We start from the raw sequence: 23,928 nt of genomic DNA, 5'->3' as shown, positions 1-23,928 counted from the left end.
TAAAATGTTTAAGTGGCAGGCTGACCACCCTGGTGGTTGGTGGCATATGCCAAATGAAGAAAGACTTTTCAACACATCTTTTCAACCCTGGTCAGATCCACGGCTTCGTGCATTGTATAGCTATTACCCTGGATTTGCCTATACGATAATCAGAAGTGGCTCCTGAGGTACAGATCGTGGTATGCATTAAATGCATTTCCAGTTCGCGTACCCTCGTTCCCAGACTTTCCTATTGGACGCAAATACAGATGCGAAACACTAGGTAGGTAATACTCTCATGAAGGAGTAATCGTAAAGGCGAGTAATGGTTTATCCAAAATTAACATGAGTGAGTGATCCGTGGATTCGGTCAGTATGATTATGTATGATGAGTTTAGCGCGGGTGTGGTGGCTACGGACGACGGGACTCGCTTCCCGAGAGCCTCGCCATCAAGACTAAGGCAAATTGCAGCTAACTTAGAAGTTGCAATTCACGTCCACCGCCTCGTTACATCAGAAATTTGCCATTACTGGAACATGGAACTCGGATCTCACTTCATCCACCGTGCAGCGCAGTGTCTTGGATCAATGAATTACTCTCACGCCGTGCCAGGGCATCACATACGATGGGTGCGTTACGTATTGGTAACCAGAAAACCATACCATGCAGTCACACCACGCACTCGTCACTTATCGAGGAAGAAACTGATTACTGTGTTTCTTGTGTGGCAATTACTGCATCTAGACTCCTTCTTACGATGGTTCCGTTCCGTAACATGAGGGCAACCGTGAAGACAACAGCCACGAAATCAATTGCGTACTCGTGAGTTCTGACTCGTCAAAGCTCTTGGATAATCAGAACAGTGCTGAGATGTTTCGTGGATACGATTCATCTCACCAGTCTTCATCGTGATGTGCGCATGTCCGGCATGCTCCATGACCCATCATTGCTTGGTAATTTTGTGGATCAGATTCGCCTCATTCCCCAGCCTTTCTTGCAACTCGGGTTCAAGCTGAGCTGAACATCACTGTGACCATGTATGCCTACGCTGCATATGAGAGTGCTCTCCGCGGTCGTGACAGTGCGCCACCGGATCCTGCACTCGCTCTCACAAGGACGGGAGGCAGAGGAGGAGAATGCTGACTCCTGAGATCTCGAGAGTCAAATGCAAGGCGCACGGACCCAGATCTTGGTGTGTGTGGGTATCATGCAAGTGCGTGACACCGTACGGAATGATGCCCTCTAAAGTTTGTTCTTGTTTCCCACTCCGAAAACTATTCCACCTGAGTGCTTCGTAAATTCAACAAGACTAGATCGTTCTAGGTCACTCGATATGATCTGCTCGGTATCATCCTAATAGGTTGACTCAGGGGAGTTCTCGCCCCTTTTAAGGTCCGCACTAACCAGTGTGTGTAAGTGGTAAGGCGCTGACCAATATCTCTCGTGAGCCACTTCTGGCATACCTTATCCAATCAGCGTGCGCCAGGGAGCGAACTCAGACATTCTCCGAGCTGGGTAATAGGAGAGGAGCAGAAAAGGCTTTGACGTCAAGTATTACGAGGGCACTGAATACTGATTGTTCATGGTCATATGAAAGTGTCCCTCATTGAAAAATAAATTCCCGTGCTGAGTACAGATGCCAGCCTTGTCGAGATGTTGCATGTATCTCGGCGCGGTGAAGAGTAACTTTCCGTACTTCTTGCCACAATCAAAGATTACGCTGGAGTTAGAATGATGCTCCGGGTTGGCTCTGTATGTTCAGTTCAGCCACCCGGAGCCAGTTTCTGTGGAGAGTTTCAATGACACCATTAGTAAGTATTACAACCCTGACCTCTACAAATGAACGCCTGGAGTTCATCCTTTCGCATAGCATTCTCGAAACCACGGGGATATACGGGACACCATAATCAGTGCAGGTGTGTCGTACGAGCACAAATGCTCGGTAATTAATGTATACCTATGGTGTCTGGGAGGTCACCAGACCATGTTTAGAGATTCAAGGCAACTCATTGAGGCCAAGATCCTTCCACAGTCAACCAGTTCCTCGCAGTTGATGTAAAGTCAGAGTTTAAGCAGGGGACGCTCTGCACCAGTGATTCGGCTTTGTCCCCCTTCGAGCTATGTAACAGTCTCTCCAAGAAGGCGAGTGGATGGCACACCCCACTGGTGAACGTGGAGGAGTGTCGTCCTCCACTTCGATCATCGATCATCGTGTTTGATGGCCCGGCCCCAGTCTAGCGTTGGATGAAGACACGCATATACGCCACAAACTTTCTCTACGAGTAGTTTGTGACCCTCAAAAAGATACGTCGAGGCAGGGCTGCACGAAAACACCATCATCCCCAGGAAATCCCTGGTGCTCGGGGATTTCAGGCCCGAGAACACGACTCCTCCTTCGGGCTCCAAGGCTCGGAGCCATACCGTCCGGGAAGAAAGTCTCGGCACAAGCAATTACCAGTACTGTGTCAAGGTAGCCTTCACAGAGCATCCTCATGGACCAATAGCGCATTTTGGCTTGAATTCCTGTTTAGGAAACTCCTTGGTCTCCGCTGTCGCTTGCAATCTCCTCCACATGATCAGGGGATGGTCAGGGTCAAGGGGGCTTTGCAGGATACTATTAGCTAAGAAAGGCATTTTTTGGTGTTTCGTTTTGCATGACGCCAGGCTGCTTCAGCATTTGGAGCCTGGTCCCAACGTGCAACATGCAGGTAAAGCTCATAGGTGGCGCTGGTATGACCGTGTCATGGAGAGTTGGTGGAGAGTGGATCCCCATACGAGGTATCCGTACTTCGAAGTAGCAATCAGACGAGGTGTATTTGGTAGTGGAATTCTTTACCTTGATGACATGTAGCAACTTTCATCAGCTTTAGATTCACATAACAGTGCAAGTACTTTTCTTTACCAAGTTGATTGAGCATCTCACAGTCCCAAGGACCTGCCATGAAGTACTTCACAGTAATCCTTTGTAGTTCACTCGGAGGAGGGAGCAAAAGGATCGCCATTGAGGTCAGCATTCGACCCCACCACCCCGACGGATTCTGATCGTAGTGGGCTATTGCTGTCAGTGGTCATCAATACCAGTACCCCTGCAGCAAATGGACGAGGCAGTGGCCGGTGGTGGTGCTGGATTAGAAATTCGTCAACGGTATCTCGGAAAACGACTGAATCGACGGGGCTGTCGACAGGAAAGGGAAATTTTCTTCTTCCGCCAAAGTAGACACACAGCCTTTGCTCAGTGTGTCCTCGGCCACTGGTATCGCTTGGAAACTCGTATCGAGGCAAAGTGTATGCATCTCGCCTGGTGATGTACAACGGGAGGAGGCAAATCAAAGTGACTGAAAGTGTTCCCTGGTCAGCCTGGACAGGGAGAGCTTTGCCAGCCTGTGGCCTACGAGCAAGCTAGCATTGGACCAGTGACTGCCAACCCTGCTGCTGTACTTACCTCCTATTCGGGTAGGTGCACCAATCTCACCAGCTGGAAAGTTTCTCGTGGAAAGAAAGTCTCGTTTCTATTTCCATGGGCTGCAAGCAGCCCCATCGTGGTGTCTCAATAGCCACCTGTAGGCTTCAGACACAGCTCAAACCGCATGGAAGCACCACTCATCGTATTACAGAGTAGAAATGAAAGTTTGAAGAGCGAGCAGGGTATTGCTTGAAGCCTGAAATTAATGGTCTGCGATGATTTGTGACATTGCTCAAGAAACTTTAGTAGCTGTGCTCGTTTTTGGACCAGTGTGTTGTATAAATCCGATGCCCAACATATCGCTCAGCCTGGTTTTTGCCGCGAGGGTGCCCTGTAATATCGATCTCGACCAGGTTTAGATTCTCTTCCAATTGGTATGATAGAGTCGCGACGTCTCCCAAGCAAGATAATTTCGATTGGAGTTAGATACTCTTACGCTGGCCCGGAGGGCTTGTTCAGGGTGTAGCTGCTGGAGTATCCGTTTGATTCGTCACCAGATGGACTAATTACCAGTACCCAAATGGGCGTATGAGCTTTGGTAGGATTGGTGGTGCTTAAGCCTAAGCCCCCAATACTTGCATATGTAATATGAATTGGAACGCACACGTTTTTCCACTGGCTGCCGATGGGACCACTTGCCACAGCTAGCTCTTGATCAATACTTCTCCTACTACCATTTCTAGGGAGAAAAGGAGAAGGTACCTAGGTGGAGGAAATTTTTAGTGCTTGAACCACTGGTAGCGTAGTACAATCTGGACAGATGTGACTAGAGGTGAGTCAACCCTGGTCCTTGTTCCTGGAGCATCGGGCGTTGCCAGACTGAGCCTGATTCTCTCAGAGATCGAGATCAGCTTGAAAGCCAACTGTTATGATTTGCGGATCATTACTTCTTCACGAGAATGGTCAAACCAACCTGGCGTTGGACGACTCGTAGTGCTATTGTGGATTCCAGGTCGCTGATAGCCACGAGATGATTCGGACAACCCGGATACTCTGTTCCGTAGAGTTTGAATCCCCACGGATTGTATCGGATGAACGTTCGCCAGAGTCCGCGGGTGAAGCTGCAAACTCGGTATCTCCACAATCCTGACCTAGTACGAGTAGTACATAATCATGATAATCCGAATAGGAGAAGGCTACTGAAGCTTATTGTTGATGAGTATGCTGGACATACCAGTGCCGCAAACCAGGAAAGGTGAACATGACACCCTGAATATTATAGATAACTCCCATAACCAGCGTTTTGATTGGACCTCTCAAGCTTTTGATTACTCGAAGTCGGCCCTCTACAGAACAGAATCCAAGATCGACGAGAGATTACTGGAAATAAATCAGCAAAAGACGCTTGACTATTCCCCTTTTTGCTTGGGCCTCCGTACATGCTCAATCATGGATAATTCGAGACGTCGCAGCTATCTGTTTCTGATGCGCATGCACATCTAGTCAGCGATAAAATCTTGGTCCGTGGTCGCGCGTCGTTGATGAGCCCCACTGTTGTGTACAACAAGCTGCGGTATGGACGAAGTTTAATCAAATGTGATATGTTCGGGAAATCGTAATCTCCATAGCTGCCAAGTCAGGCTGGACTGAACAATGACTGATAGTATCGTATAGAAGTGTAGGGTTCAGGGTTGTCAGTAAGAGGATACGGGGTACTGAGCGTTTTTGGTGGTCCAGGCTTATTCAGATGCCCCGAAACCGTGCTGCTTGAACAAGGCCAAATCAGAATTAGGTTCAGGGAAAACTTATTCCGATTCTTTCTGGAGATCCAAGCTGAATTTGTAGAATGGTCAATTTGGGCCAAACCACTTGACAAAGACTCTAGTTCAGTAGCAAGGCTAGCGTCGGCGCTGCGCAGCGATCTGATTGAGATGCTCGCTCTTCGTGGACCAGTTTGGTCCTTATCCTTTGGTGAAGGTGGGGACCTAAGTCAAGTCGCTTGGTCTTGTGGTCGTGGATTGCTAACTCAACTGGCTTCACTTTTCTGAGCCAAAACTTTGTGCGCAACCCTGCGCACATGGAGAGAACTATATTTCTGCGTAAACCTAAACCTTGCGCTCCGACCATGGCAATTGGCATCCAAAGCACTGTGACTAACTGCAGATAGTTGAAGGCATACGCCGATGCATGAGGTTGAGACGCAGCGTACGAAGTACTCGCGAGTTGCTGGTGGAGGGTCTCCACGTACTCCATAATAATTCATGCATGGATCGTCTACCCCAGCAAGCACTCTTACCTCATTTTGAGAGGCTGTTGGGCATCACACACGCGATGCGGCACCACCATCCTGACAACCTCGATTAAATTTAATCCCTGATGCCAAGCGCTTCGAAACGTAAGTGTATGCTCGCCATGACAAACCCATTGCTCTGGGTATCAGTTGACCTTGACAGGGCCGAAATGAAACGGTAGTACCGAATAGTAAATGAGATACTGACCAGGGGCAGTGTTAGATACTGACCAGGAACTTGAAGAGTCTCGGGACTTGTACCAAGTAAGGAATTATTGAGTAGTAATAGAAACGGAACGAAATCGTGATCAGTTGGCCCGAGTTTGTCAAGTCCTTCTAATCAGCGCCTGGTATTTTGTTCTCCATCTTCTTCGTGGTCTTCGAGGCATGCAAAGGGCAGACTGTCAACGTTGAATGACAGATGACTAGCTCAGCGCGTCGATATCGCCGCTACTAAACAATGCCGAGATGAATTGTGAAGATGCTGAATGTAGGAGATGGTTCGGGAAGAGTGGGAAGTCACCTCTAGTTAGATGGTTGTGTGGTCTCTTGCCGTCCAAATAAATCGCAAGGGCTAAGCTCCTCCACCTGGAGCCAATAACGACGCTGTGTAGTGGTGGCTTGCCAACGCTCGCGAATATGCTTGGACTTGGTAGCCGAGTCCTTCTGAAGGGTGCACCGCCATAGTCATCGCTGTCTTCAGAGGCAGTGCGATTGACCGATCGCGATGTTCTTCTTGCCTTGGTTGATTTCAACGCTGAATTACGAGGATGATCCGTACATCTACTGCCTGAGACTACCTAGGTCTACCAATGAGGATTCTATCCTCGGGCCTCCTCACCTAGCTGCTGGAGTGCCTCTTCATATCTATTTTGCAGCTCTGAGTCGTCAGTAGAAATGGTAAGTCGTTTGACCTTAGACTGCCGATGCAAGTGATGCTCCCCAGCAGCATGCTCAGATTGTAGCTTTCCACCGATTTCGCGCCAAAACCATGCTCCCTCTCTATGTTCCAACAGCGTCCATGCATGTCCTTGATTACCTGCTCGAGCCGTTCTTCCGACACGATGAACATACGTCAACGCGCTGCTTGGAACATCGTACGAAATGACATGTTCCAGTCCGGGAACATCAAGACCACGTGAGGCGCGATCCGTAGCTATCAAGATTGATATCTTAGAACTAGCGAAAGCGGATAGAGCGCGTCTAGAGGACGCCGAAGACGCAGTACTCCGTGTCAGTGTCGAAATATGTCCTGACCATGACGGTTTGAGAAGCAAGAGGAGACGGCACAAACGAGTGGCAGCAGCAGTTGACCGAGTGAATACCAGCGCTCGCGGTGGTAAATTTTGTGGAACTATCCGTACTTTATCGTCTCTGATCTGTGCCTGTGGTTCTGCACTTGCTTCTGATGAGCTTGAGCTCGACGAACTTGTGCTATCATCGTCTCCATCAGATGATGAATCCGAGAGAGATGAATCAGTGGAAGCGGAAGAGGATGATGAGGATGAAGAGGATGAAGAGGACGAAGAAGATCTGTGGGATGATGCTGTCGGTCCAGCGTGTGAATTCTTACGACTGTCTGGCTTGAGTTCCAGCTCGAGTTGTTGTGATAGTAGTTGTAGCAGATACAATGGCTTGTGGGAAGGGTCCGAGATAGTGACCACAGACTCGGTAAGTGACGCTGGTAAATGAAAGCTTCCAGCGTTCGTCGTTTCACCCTTAGTTTGGGCAGCTTCTATTGTTCCATTGACACTTGGGCCAGCAATTGATTTGGGGCCACTGCCCAAAACCACAAGTAGGGGCCTAAAGAGCCCGAGAGTATTGAGCTTAGAGATATCGCTAGTCATGGTCGCGGAAAGAAGAATTTTCCTGACTTGTCGTCTTGGTGGTCTCATTCGCATGGATCGAAGTAGTCTGTCTCGTTCTTCAGTTGCAGAATTGGAGTTCAAAGCCGGACTGACAACTTCAATCCATTCCTGGTAACTTTCATTTAATAACCTATCGGCCTCATCCACCACAAGCCATTTAACATGATCCAGATTGAAACCAGGGGTAGACTTGAGATGATCAACAAGCCTTCCAGGTGTAGTGATGAGGATATCGACCTTTGAACTATACCTGGTGACAAGGCCAACTGTGTCCAAAAGGTCTTCATCATGTGATCGACGAACCAGCTTCTCGAGAGAAAAGTTAGACCAATCAACAATGCTTTTTTGCTGGGCTTCATATTGTTCGGGATTGTATACACGTTCCTCTAGAACCAACTGGTCTTGTTCATCTCTCAACGAGCTACTGCCAACAGCCGTTGTGATTTTTAGGCGACTCCCGGCAGCACAGATCTCGCATAACTCTCGGACCTGCTTAACAAGCTCTCGTGTGGGCACAACAATCACTGCCCTCAACTTCGTGCCCACAAGGTCTTTTAGGCCTGCAATGATTGGAACGACATAAGCGAGAGTCTTTCCAGAGCCTGTACTGGCCGACACACAGGTGTCACCATCATGGTTCTTTTCCCGATCCATGAGCAAGGGCAAAATCGTCGATTGCACTGGGAAAGCGTCCTTCAGGCCGTGTTTGTGTAAATTTTCCAGTATTGAATCAGGAACTCCAAGGGACTCGAAACTGCATTGCACATTAAGCGGCACTTCCAACGGGGCTTCTTGCCATAATGGCAATGTCGAATATGTTAGTTTTACCGGAGTTTGTTCGACTTGTTCTGGCTGAGGAATCGGCTCCAGTCCATGAAGCTCGGGTGGAGGTAGATCTCTTGCCGGGTTCTCCTCATTGTCTGTTGTAACCCGCTCTTGTTGACGTACTTGCTCGAATCTTGAAAGAATAGAAGCATGTTTATTCGTGGATTCTTCTAAAGGAGCCCTCTCCTCATCTGCGGTTGGAAGATCCTTCTTCCTTCGCTTCTTTGACTCCCTGACAACTTCGGATTTTCCATCGTTGCTGATTTTAGCCTGTGACCTGCGACTCGAGTCGTTTTTAAATGCAAGTCCCGGATCTGAATCTGTAGAACCTTTTACCGCGGTGACTCGATACTTATCGAGGATGTTGGCTTCGTCACCGTCTATTCGATTGCGAGTTGGTATATCGGCCTGGGATTTAGTGGACGAGCTCGGTGCATGGTCTTGAATTTGATCGGTCGTCGTCTTCAGTCTCTTGGTTTTTTTCGATTGCGATGCCGAAGTTTCGTCTCGCTTTCGCTTTTCTGTTGGTGAGGCAGAGTGTGTAGAAGTGGGCTGTACTTTGGTCAATGGGGGTACATAGCGCGCGTAGAACTGAGGTACTGGGCCCTGCTCAATCGGCGAGGGAAAACTTGTAGACCTTTCCGGCGCCTTATCCACTGGAGGGACATAGCGTGCGTAAAATTGAGGCATTGGATGAGACGTTTACTACTAGCGGCATGTCTTAATCTGCGCAAGAAAGTTCGACAGTGGTTGAAAAAGTTCCCAATATAGCCGGCAGAATGCATTACACCGCCCTAATGACCGCCTTACTAGCGTCCGCTGAGACCCATACACCGTTCGCGCCCCTGAAGGCTTAACTAAGTGCCTGAAACCTCATATTTCCAGTTAAGCTTCACTTGCATTATGAACACATACTACTATTCAGATGGCGATACAATAACACAGCTCAGTCTTCGGAGATGCCCAAACACGCACCTTCATTGGAATTTCTGACCGCGATCATTGCGCCTAATGCTCAAAGATCCTAATATGAACTCGAAATCCTTGTTAATAACGACACAATGCCGTACAACATCGCTATGGTCAGCGATTATTTCTTCCCACAACCTGGCGGAGTGGAAAGTCATATATATCAACTCTCGTCCAAGCTAATCGATCGAGGGCACAAAGTCGTCATTATAACTCACGCGTATAATGGTCGAACAGGTGTACACTACCTCACCAACGGGCTGAAGGTCTACCATGTACCCTTCCTGGTCATCTACCGGGAAACTACCATGCCAACCGTGTTTTCTTTCTTCCCCATCTTTCGGAATATGATCATACGGGAACAAATACAGATCGTCCATGGCCATGCAAGCTTAAGCAGCTTTTGTCATGAGGCTATCTTACATGCTCGAACGATGGGTCTACGCACAGTTTTCACCGATCACTCGCTTTTTGGGTTTGCCGACGCCGGGTCAATCCTGACCAACAAACTCCTCAAGTTCACACTAAGTGATGTTGACCACGTCATTTGCGTCAGTCATACTTGCAAGGAGAACACAGTACTTCGAGCATCTCTAGATCCATTGATGGTGTCTGTGATCCCCAATGCTGTCGTGGCCGAGAACTTTCAACCGCTTTCCCATCCAAACAAGTCGCAAGATACTGGGTATATGAGACCCCGGCCATTGCCACAACGAGTGGGTCCAGACGATACAATCTTCATCGTGGTCATATCACGTTTATTCTACAACAAGGGAACCGATCTATTGATTGCTGCTATACCTCGCATTCTTGCCGCACATCCGAATGTGCGCTTCATCATTGCCGGGTCTGGGCCAAAGGCAATCGATTTGGAGCAGATGCTCGAGAGAAGGATGCTCCAGGACAAGGTCGAACTGTTAGGGCCTGTCCGCCATGAAGAAGTTCGAGATGTGATGGTAAGAGGTCACATATATCTCCATCCAAGCTTGACCGAAGCCTTTGGCACTGTAATCGTGGAGGCTGCGAGTTGTGGGTTGTATGTAGTTACTACACGCGTTGGAGGAATTCCCGAAGTCTTACCAGCGCACATGACTACTTTTGCAAAGCCTGAAGAGGATGATCTTGTGATCGCAACTGCTAAGGCAATTGCGGCTTTGCGCTCCGGCAAGGTCAAGACGGAGCGGTTTCATGATCAAGTCAAAATGATGTACTCATGGACAGATGTTGCACAAAGGACTGAACGGGTCTACGATGGCATCACCGGCGCGATCAGCGAACAAGAATTCTATGGGCAACACGCAATCACAAGCTGGAGTGCCGCCCGGGGTCGGTCGGATATCAATAGCTACGCCCTGATTGATCGATTGAAGCGCTATTACGGATGTGGTATTTGGGCAGGCAAGCTTTTCTGTCTATGTGTCATTATCGACTACCTCATATTCTTGTTCTTGGAAATCTGGGCTCCGAGAACCAGCATCGACATTGCACGGAGCTGGCCCCGGAAACCGTTCATCAATGATAAGAACAAACCGGTCGAAAATGGCATGTATCGTCGAAGAGGAACGGATCTTATGGACCGAAGGAATGGCAGCCTAATGATGCGGTGAACTGACAATCGGCTTTTCAGACTCGTTCTCTCCATCTAATGGCCCAGTTGCCTTTGGCGAAGCTAGGCTCGACAACAGCGCCATTCATCAAAGCTTCACACTTTCGTTCTGAATCCGCCTTTATGGCTGATTTGTCGTTCAGATTTTTCTTCTTGGAACGACCATGAGCCTCGGATTCGTCTTTGGATGCACCGTTGGGATCTGCCTCAGTGTTGTGGCCGAATACAATCAACCTTCTCGCCGCACGTCGGATCATTTCCCTCTCTTCCGCCCTTCGCTGGCCCTCCTGTCTTTTTGCAAGCTCCTCGGGGGTTTCGATATGATGTTCCGCCCAGCCTTTCTCACCACCAACACCACCGTTCACATCAGATTCTATCTGAGGAGGTCGAATCCTGGCCACCCCCTGAAGTCCAGACCCTGCCGATGATTGCTCAGCATGATCAGACATAGAGTTATCGCTGTCGACCATATCTACTGACTTCCATTCCCCATTTTCCTGCCCGAGCGCACGGCTTGCTCGATTCTTCTTGCGACCAAAGGTCTTTGTCGGGTCATGCCGACTTCCGAAAACAATTTCCTCGATCTCATCACATGTCACAATTATCCGTCTATCACCCTTGACTAGTTTCGATGCAGCATGGGTTTTGTGGAGACCGCTTTCAGGCGCAGCATTCAGGAGATCGACGATGGTCTTTTCGATCTTCCTTTCAAAAGCTCCTGGCTTTCGGTGACGACACCGGTCGGAACAATACCTCACCGGGTTCGTCTGGTCTTGTCGGTGCGTTTTGCGAGAGTCTGATGGTGGGTTAGCCGAGCATGAAACTTGTCAAAACCAAATATAAATTGACGTAGACTGACTAATGACTCTCCCACAAGTCCGACAATACGCTACCTGGTCTCCTTGAGTGAGATATAGGGGTGGCGGAACAGCGGCATGTTTCCCAGGGCGGGACCATGAGTCCATCCAACTCATAGTGGAAAACGTGGCAATGCAAGATTTAGTACGCGTTGTTGAGCTGGAGAATAAATATTGAGATCTCAATACACTACGAAAACGCATCCGTGTCACTTCCAGATTGCCATGGAATGGTATCATTACTAGCCGTTTTTGAGAATTAAATCATTAAAAGGGCCAGAGGTTAAGGTAATGACGACATGATCAGTGATGAAGCATGCACACCACCAACAAGCCTGTTGAGGCCCCGTGATGCAAGGCTTTTCCAATCGGACAGAGTGGTTTAGGGCAGCCTTGCCTCGCGCGGGCTTAGGCTTCCCTAAAAATGCCCGGGCCGCCCAGCCTGCCCCTCAACAAGGGGCCCTCGGGCATTTGACCTCGGGACAATATCGAAGCAACGGAAGCTCCACGACAAAGGTCGACCGGAAGCTAATTTGAAATCAATCATCGAATCCCCAATATTGCATTCCAATGGGCATCCATTCATGACACTTGTAACACTTCGATCTGCAAAGTAGTTTTGATGGCGGCAGACCGCACTGGCACTGCATCCGAAAGACTAAAGCAGATACAGGGCATTTTGCAGCAGGGCCACGAGAAGAAGGCAGAGGACAGGATGTGGCCAGCACTCCCATCTCGAGCTGGGTATCTAGCACTGAAGAATGGCCGACGGCGAAACGCACTCTCTCTTGCAGTACTGCGAGACCTTAGAGATCAACTACACAGACACAATACGTCACCTGTTGATGGAAAAGTCCGAATATTACCACCATTTAAGCCCGAAATCCTCACCGACTTGGAGCAGGCGATTAAGGAAGGCAAATCGGAGGCAAAGGATAGCTATGGCTGGTTACTTGATTCCAAGGCATGGCAAGAGCACCGGCAAGGACTTCCCAGCGTGATTGTATTGCGCAGTGAAGGCCCGGTGTTTTCATCTGGGCACGATTTGGGAGAACTCAGAACGTTGAGCCATGACAAGGTCAAAGAGACGTTTGCGTTGTGTGCAGAAGTCATGTCATTGATTCGCCGGTCGCCAGCGCCAGTCGTCGGCGTCATACAAGGGCTGGCTACTGCAGCAGGGGCACAACTCGCATTGACTACCGACCTACCCATCGCTTCTGCATCCACGCAGTTCCGTCTACCGGGGGCGACAATGGGACTCCCGTGTACATCGCCATCAACAGCCGTATCTCGCAAACTCGGGTCAGCCTTCACATACCGCATGCTCGCACTGGCAGAGTCACATCGAGCAGACCAGCTCCCTACTGGTGCCGTTGAGGTCGTGCAGAACGAAGAAGAGCTAGAGAAGCGTGTGGCTATGATAGTGTCCCAGTTGGCAGACCGTACCGCTGCACAGCCTCAGGCGTTGGGTAAGTGGGCATATTGGACGCAGCTGGGCTTCAACGGAGCCACAGGTGCTGGTGGAAATGGATATGAAGATGCTGTAGCCTGGACCGGACGAGTCATGGCTCTGCATGCCCGATCTGAAGATGCGAGAGAAGGCATGAATGCGTTCTTCGAGAAGAGAGCTCCCGAGTGGAAGACATGACGAGTTGGTAACAAGACTCAGCTTTATTGATATATGTAGTAAGTAGAGGAGGTGTGCAAGGCTGACTCGGAAAAGGGTTCGTGACACTTTGATACCTGGCCTCGCCCTAGTTCGATATCTACCTAGATAGTTGTGTATCCCGTCGACGACAGGGTCCACGCTCCCCGCCCACTCTCCCACACATGATGCATGGAGTCACCCATGCAACAAAAGAAATAACCTCAGAAAGAATGCCTTCTGTCCAGGAACTGCATTACTTATCTAGGTAGTTACCTAGGTAGGTACCTTCCTCACTGGCAGTCGCGTCCTCGGTAGCAAGCGCGTACCTTCCATTTGGAGACCCCTCACTAACTAGGTTACTCCTACTTTGGTGGGGTCGAGGCAGGATGGTTTTTTCTTCTTTCCCACTACCGCCCATTGCACCGTTCTCGACAGCTCTCCAACTCCATCACCATTAAATTTTACGCGATCATGACGAATTCTAATCATGAAATCTGCACCAGCCAGTGGGACGGCTGAACCCGTGGGGCATGGTCTGGTTCCGCGAGAACTGCCCTGACAACTACCAAGGCCAACTTTGACCCATTGAAATTCCATGGAAGAAATCCCCCCCTGGGTCTTCAAGGGCTTTTTCTAGCCCGGTACCCCTCACTTCACTGCTATTGCGCCTTTCTCTCGCGATATGACCGAATTCTACCCTGGGCTCAAGTTCAAATAAATGGCTTATGGAAGGCCTCAAGAAGTCGACACAGTCATTGTAGGTAAGTGCTCACTGCTATCCTCTGGATGCCTGCTCGTGGTCCAGACCGATCCATCCTATTCCCTGCACTATTGGAATCAAGTCCTGCTGCAAAGGTTGATTGGTTGTGCCGTATTAATTGATCTGTTTTTCTTTTGGCTCCTGCAGGAAACGGCCCCTCTGCACTGATCTTGTCCTACATTCTTCACGGACATATTCCCTGGTATGATTCCACCACTCCTCATCCAGATCACCTCTTGCACGACAAATTAGCCTCTCGATCAGACCACGACTTACTCAATGTCGATATCGATGCACTGACCGATCACTTCACCGCGTCGAGGTTCTCATACTCGACTCAAGCCTTGCCTATCAATGTCCTGCTTGATACACTTATCCGGCCATTGGGAGAGACTGAAGATGCGCAAAAGACAACCTGTGTGAAGTGGGTGCATGATCCATCAAGGACGGTGCCCCATCTGATCTTTGGGAACAATGCTTTCGCTGGAGGCCAGTGGGAAGACGGTCCGGTGGATGCCAGTTGGGATATTGGCACCCTGAGTTATGCAGGCATGATATCGCTTCCGGGCTACGCCTTTGATCAGCACTATGTGAGACGGAATGCATGTCCAATGCCTACTTATTTACGGCCTTCGAGATCGGCAGTAGCGGACTACCTTGCCTCATATCCCGATCAGGTTGGCATATCAGACTCCTTCCGGAACGGAGAAGTGGTTTCTCAAATCACTCGGCTCGGGGAAATGTTTCATATTGGTTCGCACAAGATTGTGTGCAAACACTTGATATTGGCATCTGGTGTCTTTAGTGAAATGATCGCACCTCCACCAATACTTCAATCTCTGGCGCAATTCTCGGCTACCAAGGTCTCTCCAGACCAAGATTCCTCCTATCCTATATTGGTCATTGGATCCGGTTTTAGTGCCGCGGATGTTATCATATCGAGCCATGCCTGCCAGAAGATCATCCATGTCTTCAAATGGGCGCCTTCAACTTCACCATCGCCGCTTCGAGCATGCCACCAACAAGCCTATCCGGAATACGCAGGTGTATACCGGCGTATGAAAGTGGCTGCATTATCACATTTCCCCAGAAGCGACAAAAGACCCAAACCACGTCATACGCATTCCGAGTTTGATCAATGTCGAGACTGGGCCAGTACATATGAAGGCATTCCCAATGCCCAAATAATACAGGTTGAACCCAGCGCCGACGGACGATCAGCAATGGTATCCTTCCAGATTGGGTCTGAACCTTCATTTCAACGGCAAGTCAGCAGCCTGGCCTACGTCGTCGGTCGTCGGGGCACATTAAAATACCTCAGCCCCAGTCTCCTAAGAGAGGTCCTCCCATGCGCCAAAGCTTCCACTTCTTCAGGTCTCGATGTCAGCAAGACCACCACGGTCTCTGCCCACTCGCTGCGGGAGAAGGCCAATGAAGATCTAGAAATGGCCCCCAGTATCTTCATCACAGGTAGCTTGACTGGCGATTCATTGATCCGTTTTGCTTTTGGGGGTTGTACATATGCAGCGGGAAAGATCATGAGCCGCCATGTGCATGCCAGGGAACGACACCAGCTGACCTCCATGGCCTGTCCCAGTAATGGTTCTCCGATCGTCAGTCCAGTCAACGGGATACCGCCGTGTTTGAAAGAGAGGGCAACCAGCCGTCCCCAAACGCCTTCGCCGCGGATACCGGCGATGAGTGGTCTGGACGGCCACGAATCGAGTCCCCTGAGTCTTCTGGCGGACAAGTGTAACCCACTGGATCGGAGAAAGGAAAAGTTCGACTTCATGTGATAACGCCGAGCTGGGACAAATACATGAGGCCTACATAATATTCACTTTGTATCGGATGCGATATGATATGGGATGATATTTTGGTGTTTCAAAGGGATTTCATATAGCCTGGTTGATCCAATAGAGACAGTAGATGACATAGACCCTGGGGCAAAGTGGGCCCTGAGAATTGGTTGCAGATTGAGTCTGTAGACGACTTTTGCTGTATAGTCCTTACACTCTAAAACAAGATTATGCCTATAAATATAACCTATTTTGCCTTTCAATCCTCTGATATTTATACAATGAACTCTGCCTCCGGCCGCCACTGCAACCTCGGGGGTGAAACTAGCCATGACGACTCTGAAAAGCAAGCGCCTCCTCATGCGGACCAGCACTGCTACAATCCTTCCTTAGCCAACATATCCGCAACACCCAAATAAAAAGCCACGGCATTGAACTTCTGCTCAACCAGGCCCAGCCTGGCGGCGACCCTCTTGATGCGATTCGTCCAATTAATCAGATCCAGATGCGTGACCCCGACCAAGGTGCCTTTATACTCACCCCACCTCGCACTCCTGACACTAACCAAGCCATCATTCGCGCCCTCGACGACGGCCAACAAATCATGGCTGACACGAAACACACTGAGCAAGTGCGGCGTCGCGCTGGCGCCGTAGCTGAAATAGCGGGTCTGGGCCGAGTTGGGTGTGACGGGGTTGAAGCGGGTGTTGACGTACGGGGTCGTGAGCTGCGAGAAGGCGCCCGACGAGATCTTCAGCCGCGACAGCAGCTTGTACAGCCGCGGGAGCAGGTCCGGTCCGATGTCCCGGAACAGCATGTCCGCCGCGCTGCTGCCCCGGTGCGGCGTCGCGATCGTCGTCAGCGACGCGACGCGGAATTCGGTCTCCGGGTCCGGACACAGTCGTGAGATCAGATAGCGTGCGTCGAGCCCGCCCATGCTATGGGCGACGATGTTGATTTGGCGGCCTTTCGGGGTGCGAGGTTGCGTACCAGTGATAGTGGTAGTACTGGTAGAGCTCCCGGAAGATGCAGAACGCTCGGCCGCTTCGTTCTTCGTCCCTTCCGACTCCGGCTCCGGCTCCGGCGGCAGCTTCTCCAGAATCTGCGAGTAGAGCGCCCGGGCGCGCTCGTCGATCGAGCCCGTCGTCGGCACCGCCGTCGTGATACACTCGATGCCGTGCGCATTGAAGGCGTCCTTGATGCCCCGCCAGTAGTGCACGCTGGGCAGCAGCTTGCCTGCTAGCCGTAGCTCGTCGAAGCCCATGAGGCCATGTGCTAGTACGATCGGGTGGCGCGGGGTTTTGTATTCGGATTGCAGGTGCGAGAAGGAAGTTGTCAGTAACGGGGACAGGTCTTCGGGTGGCTGAGTCTCAGAGAGGAGCTTGATTGATATTGGTGGGAATGTTTCTTCTGAGGTGTTGCTTTCCGTGGTTGTGGATGTTCTGGATGCTCCCTTTTGGTTCGGCGATGTCGTGTCTTTGGCTGTTGATTCATGGTGCACCCATTGATTGTGTTGTATATATGTGTGGCGGAAATGAGCATGGATCTTACGAGGTCGCTGAGATTGTCGGATCAGAGCTCCAGCATGCAGGCGTTGAGACCCCCATGGCATGCTATATCGACTCTGGCCTGTTCTCTTGCTTTTGTCCAGTCACTCTGGTGCGTTTTGATCTTCGATGAATGAGGTAGGATACAGTTCATGGCGAGTTGGTTATCGTGTTTGATATCAAAATGTTGTTGGGGTTGCGTCATAGGTTCAAGGCAAATCGAGTCTATTAGTAGACAAGGCTACGAGGCTACCACCACCAGATTGATGATCGTGTTAACATATCAACCCTCTAAAGTGCATATATTGCTTACGCTCCTGACGCGCAATCCGGGTTGAAAATGAGCACCTGGTGACAACCATTGGAAAGTATGTCAATAAAATCTCATGGGCCTCTGTTGTGATCTATTCTCATAAGTGACCCCATTGACGCCCGCCAGCCTTTCTTGTTCACAATGGACCCTCAGAGGTATACCGGCCTGACTTGTTGTCCTCCCTGTTGGATTAAATGATATATCCGCAGTATACCCCCTTTATTCATTCTTCGACACCTTATCAGGAACCTCAGGTTTGGGTGTCGTGACTGCTTTGATCAGATCATCTACCACTTTGCTTCCCGACTTCTTTCCAGCTGCGTCAATCTCCTTGACCTTGACTTCTGCGTCTTTGCCGGCATCGTCTTGGGATTTCTTGTTCCCACTGGTTTGCTGTGGCACAGTGAGTAGGAGGTCTTGAATCCTTTCCGAGCTGGTTGAATACGTACTTCGGACTCAAACTTCTTGAACTCCTCTTCCTTCTTCTTTCGGTATTCTTCAATCTCTTTCTGGGCCTCCGTCTTTGCGTCCTTTACTCTCTTTGTCCGGTCTGGAGGTTGTCAGTCAGCTCGTCGAGGGTGGGTCTGGTTCTCTATACATTCTCTGGCTATCTGTCGCATCAGCACCTGATATTCGAGGGGATCATCTGGAAGTGCTCACCTTTCTGGACAATCTTCTGAGCTTCTTTCTCAGCCTGCCAAATGTTAGGCTCGTTCAACCATTCCGACGAGTGGAGATATATATACATCAAGCAATGTTTGAATGCCTGCGGAGTTTTGAACAGACTGTTGGGCCGATTAGCTGCGGGACTGGTAGTATTTCGTTTACAGGAGAAGACCGACCATATTGGCGACTGAGCTGAACAAGCAGACCAAAAGGACCAGATCAAAAACGAGTGGAAAGTTGGAAAGGCTTCAAGAGAAATGGTCTTGTAGAGGGCGGGAGAATAAATGGCCGGTGCTTCCCTGTTGAAGTGGTCTCCAGGCGATAGCATTCAGGTGCAAGAGGCACCCATAGCTTAGGTGCAGCTGCTAGACAAGGACCAACTAAACCAGTGCCTAGCCAGCTTTCGCTTTGGCTGCCGCTTTATCTAGCTCAATGCTAATCGATACACGCCATACCGATCCTGGCTAGACTCTAAAGTAGCTGCAAGTCTTGGAGAAAGCGCGACTTGATCTCCAATAATTTATTTCAGTGCAATAATTTGAAAGTTACTACATCATGCGACTTTGCTGAACTCGTCCTTTGACTTTCTTCCACTGCTCATATTCATTTGACCGACTAAAATGTCAACCGCTTCGAAGCTTACCCTACTAGCGACCATACTAGGTACCGCAGGCATCGTTGCTTTCGTTCACTATGGTCAAACCGTCGAGAAAGAGGTCTGTTCTGTCTCTTCCGCCCAAGGCTCCTCTCGGCTGCAGTGAGAACACTAACCCTCCTCAGGCTATGCATGCTGGTGTCGTTCGAGATATGGAACAACAACGCATAAAGCGCGAAAGACAGGCCGATTTCGAAATGCAAAGACAGCTCGAAATAGAATATAAAAAGACTCAGACTGTGCGGGACACTACCGATGCAGCTTGACATATTCCCTATTCAAACAAACCTCAACTCATGACGATCTGGCCGACGTATGCGCCATAGACACAACCTGTACCTTCAGGTCAAGTCTTTGGGTTACCTGCGAACACCAAGAGCCGGCATGCTACACTGGAGGTGTTGGTTACGACCAACTCGTGTGCGCAGTCTCTCCGCCAGGTGGACACCATTTGGCCGCAGCTTCGACTGAGCCTGAAGTCTCCTGCGGGCCCGCATATGGTAGAGCATTTGCACATTGAAAATCTGGAACTGATACAGTTTGCTCGAGGCAAGTCTATATCAGTGAAAATCTCATCTCATAAATCCCATAGATGAGACGCGAGGCCCACGTATAACGACCATTCATGCGAGCGGGTCCTTTGAGGTTCAATGGCTGAGGCAATTCACCTTCAGAACACTTTCGGATCACTCAAGACCCCGCCAAATGCCAACTCTCACACCTCTCAATCCGCTCTCACTCAGATGTACCAACTTCTCTCCAATTTCATGTATATATATTACTGAGCAAGCTACTAGCATACGTGTATTTACTTTCGAAGCAAAGAGGCAACCATGCAGCTGGATAGCTTGTGAGAAGTAGACCAGAACCCTGCCGTTCTATTATTAGCTCCTCGATCTCATCATCGGGATAGACCTAGACAAGGTAAAAATGTTTGTGAGGCATAAGGCAATAGAAGCGTTCCATGCCCTGAGGCTCAGTAAAATTAGATCTGGCTCCGACGGTTATGGCTGACTCTAAATGGTGGATTTTTAACATGGACCAGTCGGACTTCCGGCCTGCTTCAATATACATTAACCGCCTCTACACATGGACCCAGGAATGACATATTATCATTGTTCATCGTACGCCAACGGAAAAGAAGGCCGATATCACTGTGCGCGCGCGGCTGACAGAAAATCTACTCTAAGACTGTCTTTGTGCACCATTGAAGTCACCCACTCTCAGAATTCTATATAGTCTATCAATGTCCAATCCCACCAGCAACCCAGTTATTGAACTCGGGATCACCAGGACCAGGGAACATGCCTCCAGGTTGTGGCTGAGCACCCTGACCCTGCTGCTGTTGTGGTGGTTGGGCTTCCTGTACAACCGCCGGCTGTGCTGGAGGCTGCACTTGTCCTTGGTTTCTCCGTCTCCTCTCTTCTTCACCCTGTGCTCGCTGTCTTGCCTGGCGTGCATAGACAAGCAAGGCCAACGCGCCAGCAAGTGCAATGATGATCAGACTCTCCACCAAGCCGTCATCAAAATCATCCCATTCATCAGCACCGTAGCCATCATCGGCGGGGTTTGCCTGCCGCTCTCTCGCCCTCGCAGCATAATCCGAATCTCCACCGGGCATGCCAGGCTCCGCGGTGCCAGCAAGACCACCCATGAAATCATCATCGCCACCAGCACCGCCCTCACGATCCCGTGCCGCCGCCTCCTCTGCCGCATCCATTTCCTCCGCGGCATCGAGGAATCGATTGACCCACTCGGTGAAACTCTTGGGCGCCCGGCCTTTCTTGTTGTCGTCATCTTCGTCTCGGATCCCGTTGACTTTCCCTCCGCTAACTCCATTCCACCATGATCGGATTCGTAGTTTGGTCAGCGCTAGCGTGACAGGCAAGTATGCCTCTTTGTTCATCTCGAGCGCCAGATCGTAGTACCGTTTCGCCATGTGATAGTCTTTCGTCACGGAACCGATGCCATGCTCGTGCATCCATCCCATGTTCCAGAACGCTTGTGCCGAGTGATGTGATTCCGCGGCGGTGGTGTAACATGTCGCAGCCTTTTCAAGATCAGACTGTTGTTTGCCTTTCCCAGCAGGATTGCTAGTATCACCGGTCGTACTTTCGGTAGTGATAAGAGGAGAAGAGGCCGACGAAGTCGAGGACCTACCGCCGACGTTGAAACCACCACCTTTCATGCTTCCAGAAGCGAGGTAATAATCACCCATTTTGACCAATGAGTCCACATTCGCTTGCTTCGCCGACCGCGTAAAGTAAGCCAGTGCGAGCTCCGCATTGTTAAGGAGCTTACTCCTGCTTGCGGCCGGTTTATCCGAGGAGAAGAACGGAATACCGGGCAACGAGAACGACAGAACCGAAGTCTTTTTATCGAGCAAGAATGCCGCGTTGGCCTGGGCATACTCATACCCTTGTTCGGCAGCCATGACAATCGGCACAAATGCGCGTTCGAAATCACCTCGCTCGTAAGCCGAGTTCGCCTCGAGGAAAGCCGAATGCAGCAATTCCGCACGCTCCGCCACGACCTTATAATATACAGTCGCGAGTCCGCAGTTTCGCTCTGCAGGACCAACTCCCTGGTTCGTCATCTCTGCCAAGTAGTAATACGCCTCCATGACGCCCGCGCTGGCCGCGAGTTCGAAATAGCGGCCCGCGGTCTCGATGTCGCCTTGGTCGATGAAGAGAACCCCCAGCGCAGACTGCGCGAGCGGCAGGCTCTGCTCCGCCGCGGCTTTCAGATATGTGCCGGCGCGCACGCCGTCCATGGGCACGCCCAGCCCGTCACGATACATCAGGCCCACGTGATACTGGGCGAACGAGTCGCCATTGCTAACGCCACGCTTGAGCCAGGTCAACGCCTTTTCGAAGTTCTGCTCCATGCCCTCGCCGCGCAGGAACATACGGCCGATATAGGCAGCAGCCTTGCCGGCGAGGCGTTCGATACCTTTGGGTGCTTTCGGATTCACTTTGCCGTCTTTGGTCCAGTAAGCCTTGGCAACCTTCATAAACTGGCGCTGTGCCTTGCGGTAGTTTCGTCTGTAGCCGCGCGGTGCCTCGTAATAGTATTTGCCCAAATTCAGGACCGCATTATAGTCACCTTGATGCTCCTTGACATCAAGGTACTCGAGAACATTGTCGACGTGCGCGAAGGATAGCCCGTCGCGTGGAGCATTGGGTCCGGAGCTGCTCACACTCGCACCTTCGCCGTAGATGCCGCCGTCTACTTCGACCCAGCGGTACGCATTGCGCACGAAAGATGTCCCTCCTGGGGGTCCGGAGCGCCAGTATTCCATTGCTTTGTCGGCGACCCGCTTGTAGTAGTCCACGGCCTTGTTGCAGTCCCTGGACGTCGCAATGCCCGCGTGATGTCGGAATGCAAGGGTCATCTCCGAGCGGATCTCGCCCTGTTCGGCTGCAAAGCTGTGATACAGCATCGCCTTGCCTTGGTCTCTCTGCACACCCCCAATGCCCGTCGCATACAGCACGCCCAACATGTACTGCGCCGTGCTGTTCCCGTCGAGGTCCGCCAGTCGCACGTACCATTTCTTCGCGGTATGGAAGTTACGGGGCACGGAGAAGTTGCCGTAGAAGTGCATTTCGGCCAGTAGGAATAAGGCGTCCGCGTCATCGAATGCCGCGGCTGCTTGGAGTGTCTCGACGCCGTTCTTGAGATCACCCTTTATCTGGGCAGTCGTATGGTCGTCCTCGCCGTCTTGCTTGTGTACGGTTGTAGATGATGGCGCATTCATAAACAATGCCCGGAATACGATCTTCAAGTAATGCCACGAAATTTGGACGATCCCGGAAGGGTGGGTTGTGGGTTGGGTAACACTGTCTTTCCATGTTGGCTCGAAGTCACGCAAGACAGACCACACCTCATGCACGATGTCATTGCCGCCTTGTTCCCAGTAGTTCTGTCGTTGTTGCTCTGTGGGCTTGAAGTCAAGTGGGCTCTCTTCAGGTATGAGTCGCTGCTGTTGCTGTCGCGGGGATTTCTTCGCTAGCACAGAGGCTCGATGGTGGTGCGGGTTGGCATCGTTGTTGATGCTTAGGAGAAGGAGAAAGGAGACGAGAAGGGCTGCGTTTGTCACCACGAGTCAGTTACTCCGTAGAAATGTCTATTTTTCAAGAAAAAGAGCTATGGATTACTGCTTACTGAAGAGGGACGAGAGGGACGAAGATCGCCTGCTGCGTAAGAGAGCCATTCTTGATGGACGGGATTCATGCGATCATCTGTATCGTGTTATAACATCATTGTCTCTTCTTTTCAAGCAAGAAGCATCTGCATGAATGCAGCGTGTAGCGAAGACAGTACCCCCAGTGACTGTTTGTAGGCTGAAAGATGATGCGGATATGCGAGGGAGCCAGGTGGGTAGATTAAGATGCCAGTTTGTCGCGGAAATTGTTCTGGGACCATGTTGGTCGGCTCGGAACAATGACGTCCGATATTCAGCCTCGTGGGTGTCTGCCTTTTCAGCCTCGTCGCAAACCAACATAATTGTTGGACAACTCAAGATGAAGCATTTTGGGCCCGAAGAAATTTAGAGGACTGGTATCTTGACTATCTGTGCATAGAATAGGACATGTGCATTACGATCGTCCTATTACCTCATTGCCCACGTATTTACTAAAGTCGGGGTTGAGGATCTGACGACTCAAAGAAATTCATGTTCACTCTACAATGCTTCTGTCTGAGAGCGGTCGTGCTCTCCCATGTCATTCAACGTAGCTCCA

The 23,928-nt window shown here is 50.4% G+C and overlaps 9 protein-coding genes across 9 annotated transcripts; 4 read left to right on the top strand and 5 right to left on the bottom strand.

Annotated features, from left to right (window-relative positions):
• Positions 1–6,494: 6,494 nt before the first annotated feature.
• LTR84_006469 (uncharacterized protein) lies at positions 6,495–9,056 on the bottom strand (the record flags this gene model as incomplete). Its single annotated transcript, XM_064850030.1, has 1 exon — positions 6,495–9,056. The coding sequence occupies one exon, from the start codon at positions 9,054–9,056 to the stop codon at positions 6,495–6,497; it is 2,562 nt and encodes an 853-aa protein (XP_064703331.1).
• A 371-nt stretch (positions 9,057–9,427) lies between these two features.
• On the top strand, positions 9,428–10,942 carry GPI3 (Phosphatidylinositol N-acetylglucosaminyltransferase gpi3 subunit; the record flags this gene model as incomplete). Its single annotated transcript, XM_064850029.1, has 1 exon — positions 9,428–10,942. The coding sequence occupies one exon, from the start codon at positions 9,428–9,430 to the stop codon at positions 10,940–10,942; it is 1,515 nt and encodes a 504-aa protein (XP_064703330.1).
• Positions 10,943–10,958: 16 nt separating this feature from the next.
• LTR84_006467 (uncharacterized protein) lies at positions 10,959–11,915 on the bottom strand (the record flags this gene model as incomplete). Its single annotated transcript, XM_064850028.1, has 2 exons — positions 10,959–11,737; positions 11,801–11,915. The coding sequence occupies 2 exons, from the start codon at positions 11,913–11,915 to the stop codon at positions 10,959–10,961; spliced, it is 894 nt and encodes a 297-aa protein (XP_064703329.1).
• A 505-nt stretch (positions 11,916–12,420) lies between these two features.
• LTR84_006466 (uncharacterized protein) lies at positions 12,421–13,446 on the top strand (the record flags this gene model as incomplete). Its single annotated transcript, XM_064850027.1, has 1 exon — positions 12,421–13,446. One exon carries the CDS (start codon positions 12,421–12,423, stop codon positions 13,444–13,446), a length of 1,026 nt encoding a protein of 341 aa, XP_064703328.1.
• Positions 13,447–14,164: 718 nt separating this feature from the next.
• On the top strand, positions 14,165–16,002 carry LTR84_006465 (uncharacterized protein; the record flags this gene model as incomplete). The annotated part of the gene is made up of 2 exons (XM_064850026.1): positions 14,165–14,207; positions 14,354–16,002. 2 exons carry the CDS (start codon positions 14,165–14,167, stop codon positions 16,000–16,002), a joined length of 1,692 nt encoding a protein of 563 aa, XP_064703327.1.
• A 379-nt stretch (positions 16,003–16,381) lies between these two features.
• LTR84_006464 (uncharacterized protein) lies at positions 16,382–17,617 on the bottom strand (the record flags this gene model as incomplete). Its single annotated transcript, XM_064850025.1, has 1 exon — positions 16,382–17,617. One exon carries the CDS (start codon positions 17,615–17,617, stop codon positions 16,382–16,384), a length of 1,236 nt encoding a protein of 411 aa, XP_064703326.1.
• Positions 17,618–18,084: 467 nt separating this feature from the next.
• VMA10 (H(+)-transporting V1 sector ATPase subunit G) lies at positions 18,085–18,710 on the bottom strand (the record flags this gene model as incomplete). The annotated part of the gene is made up of 5 exons (XM_064850024.1): positions 18,085–18,258; positions 18,315–18,415; positions 18,526–18,559; positions 18,612–18,650; positions 18,708–18,710. 5 exons carry the CDS (start codon positions 18,708–18,710, stop codon positions 18,085–18,087), a joined length of 351 nt encoding a protein of 116 aa, XP_064703325.1.
• Positions 18,711–19,151: 441 nt separating this feature from the next.
• LTR84_006462 (uncharacterized protein) lies at positions 19,152–19,452 on the top strand (the record flags this gene model as incomplete). Its single annotated transcript, XM_064850023.1, has 2 exons — positions 19,152–19,247; positions 19,312–19,452. The coding sequence occupies 2 exons, from the start codon at positions 19,152–19,154 to the stop codon at positions 19,450–19,452; spliced, it is 237 nt and encodes a 78-aa protein (XP_064703324.1).
• A 977-nt stretch (positions 19,453–20,429) lies between these two features.
• LTR84_006461 (uncharacterized protein) lies at positions 20,430–23,399 on the bottom strand (the record flags this gene model as incomplete). Its single annotated transcript, XM_064850022.1, has 2 exons — positions 20,430–23,272; positions 23,351–23,399. 2 exons carry the CDS (start codon positions 23,397–23,399, stop codon positions 20,430–20,432), a joined length of 2,892 nt encoding a protein of 963 aa, XP_064703323.1.
• Between the last annotated feature and the right edge of the window lie 529 nt (positions 23,400–23,928).

This window comes from Exophiala bonariae, assembly GCF_035927105.1.
Source record: "Exophiala bonariae strain CCFEE 5792 chromosome Unknown scaffold_24, whole genome shotgun sequence".
Classification (NCBI taxonomy): Eukaryota; Fungi; Ascomycota; class Eurotiomycetes; order Chaetothyriales; family Herpotrichiellaceae; genus Exophiala; species Exophiala bonariae.
Note: the sequence above shows the minus strand (reverse complement) of the source record. Positions and strands in the feature narration are given on the sequence as shown.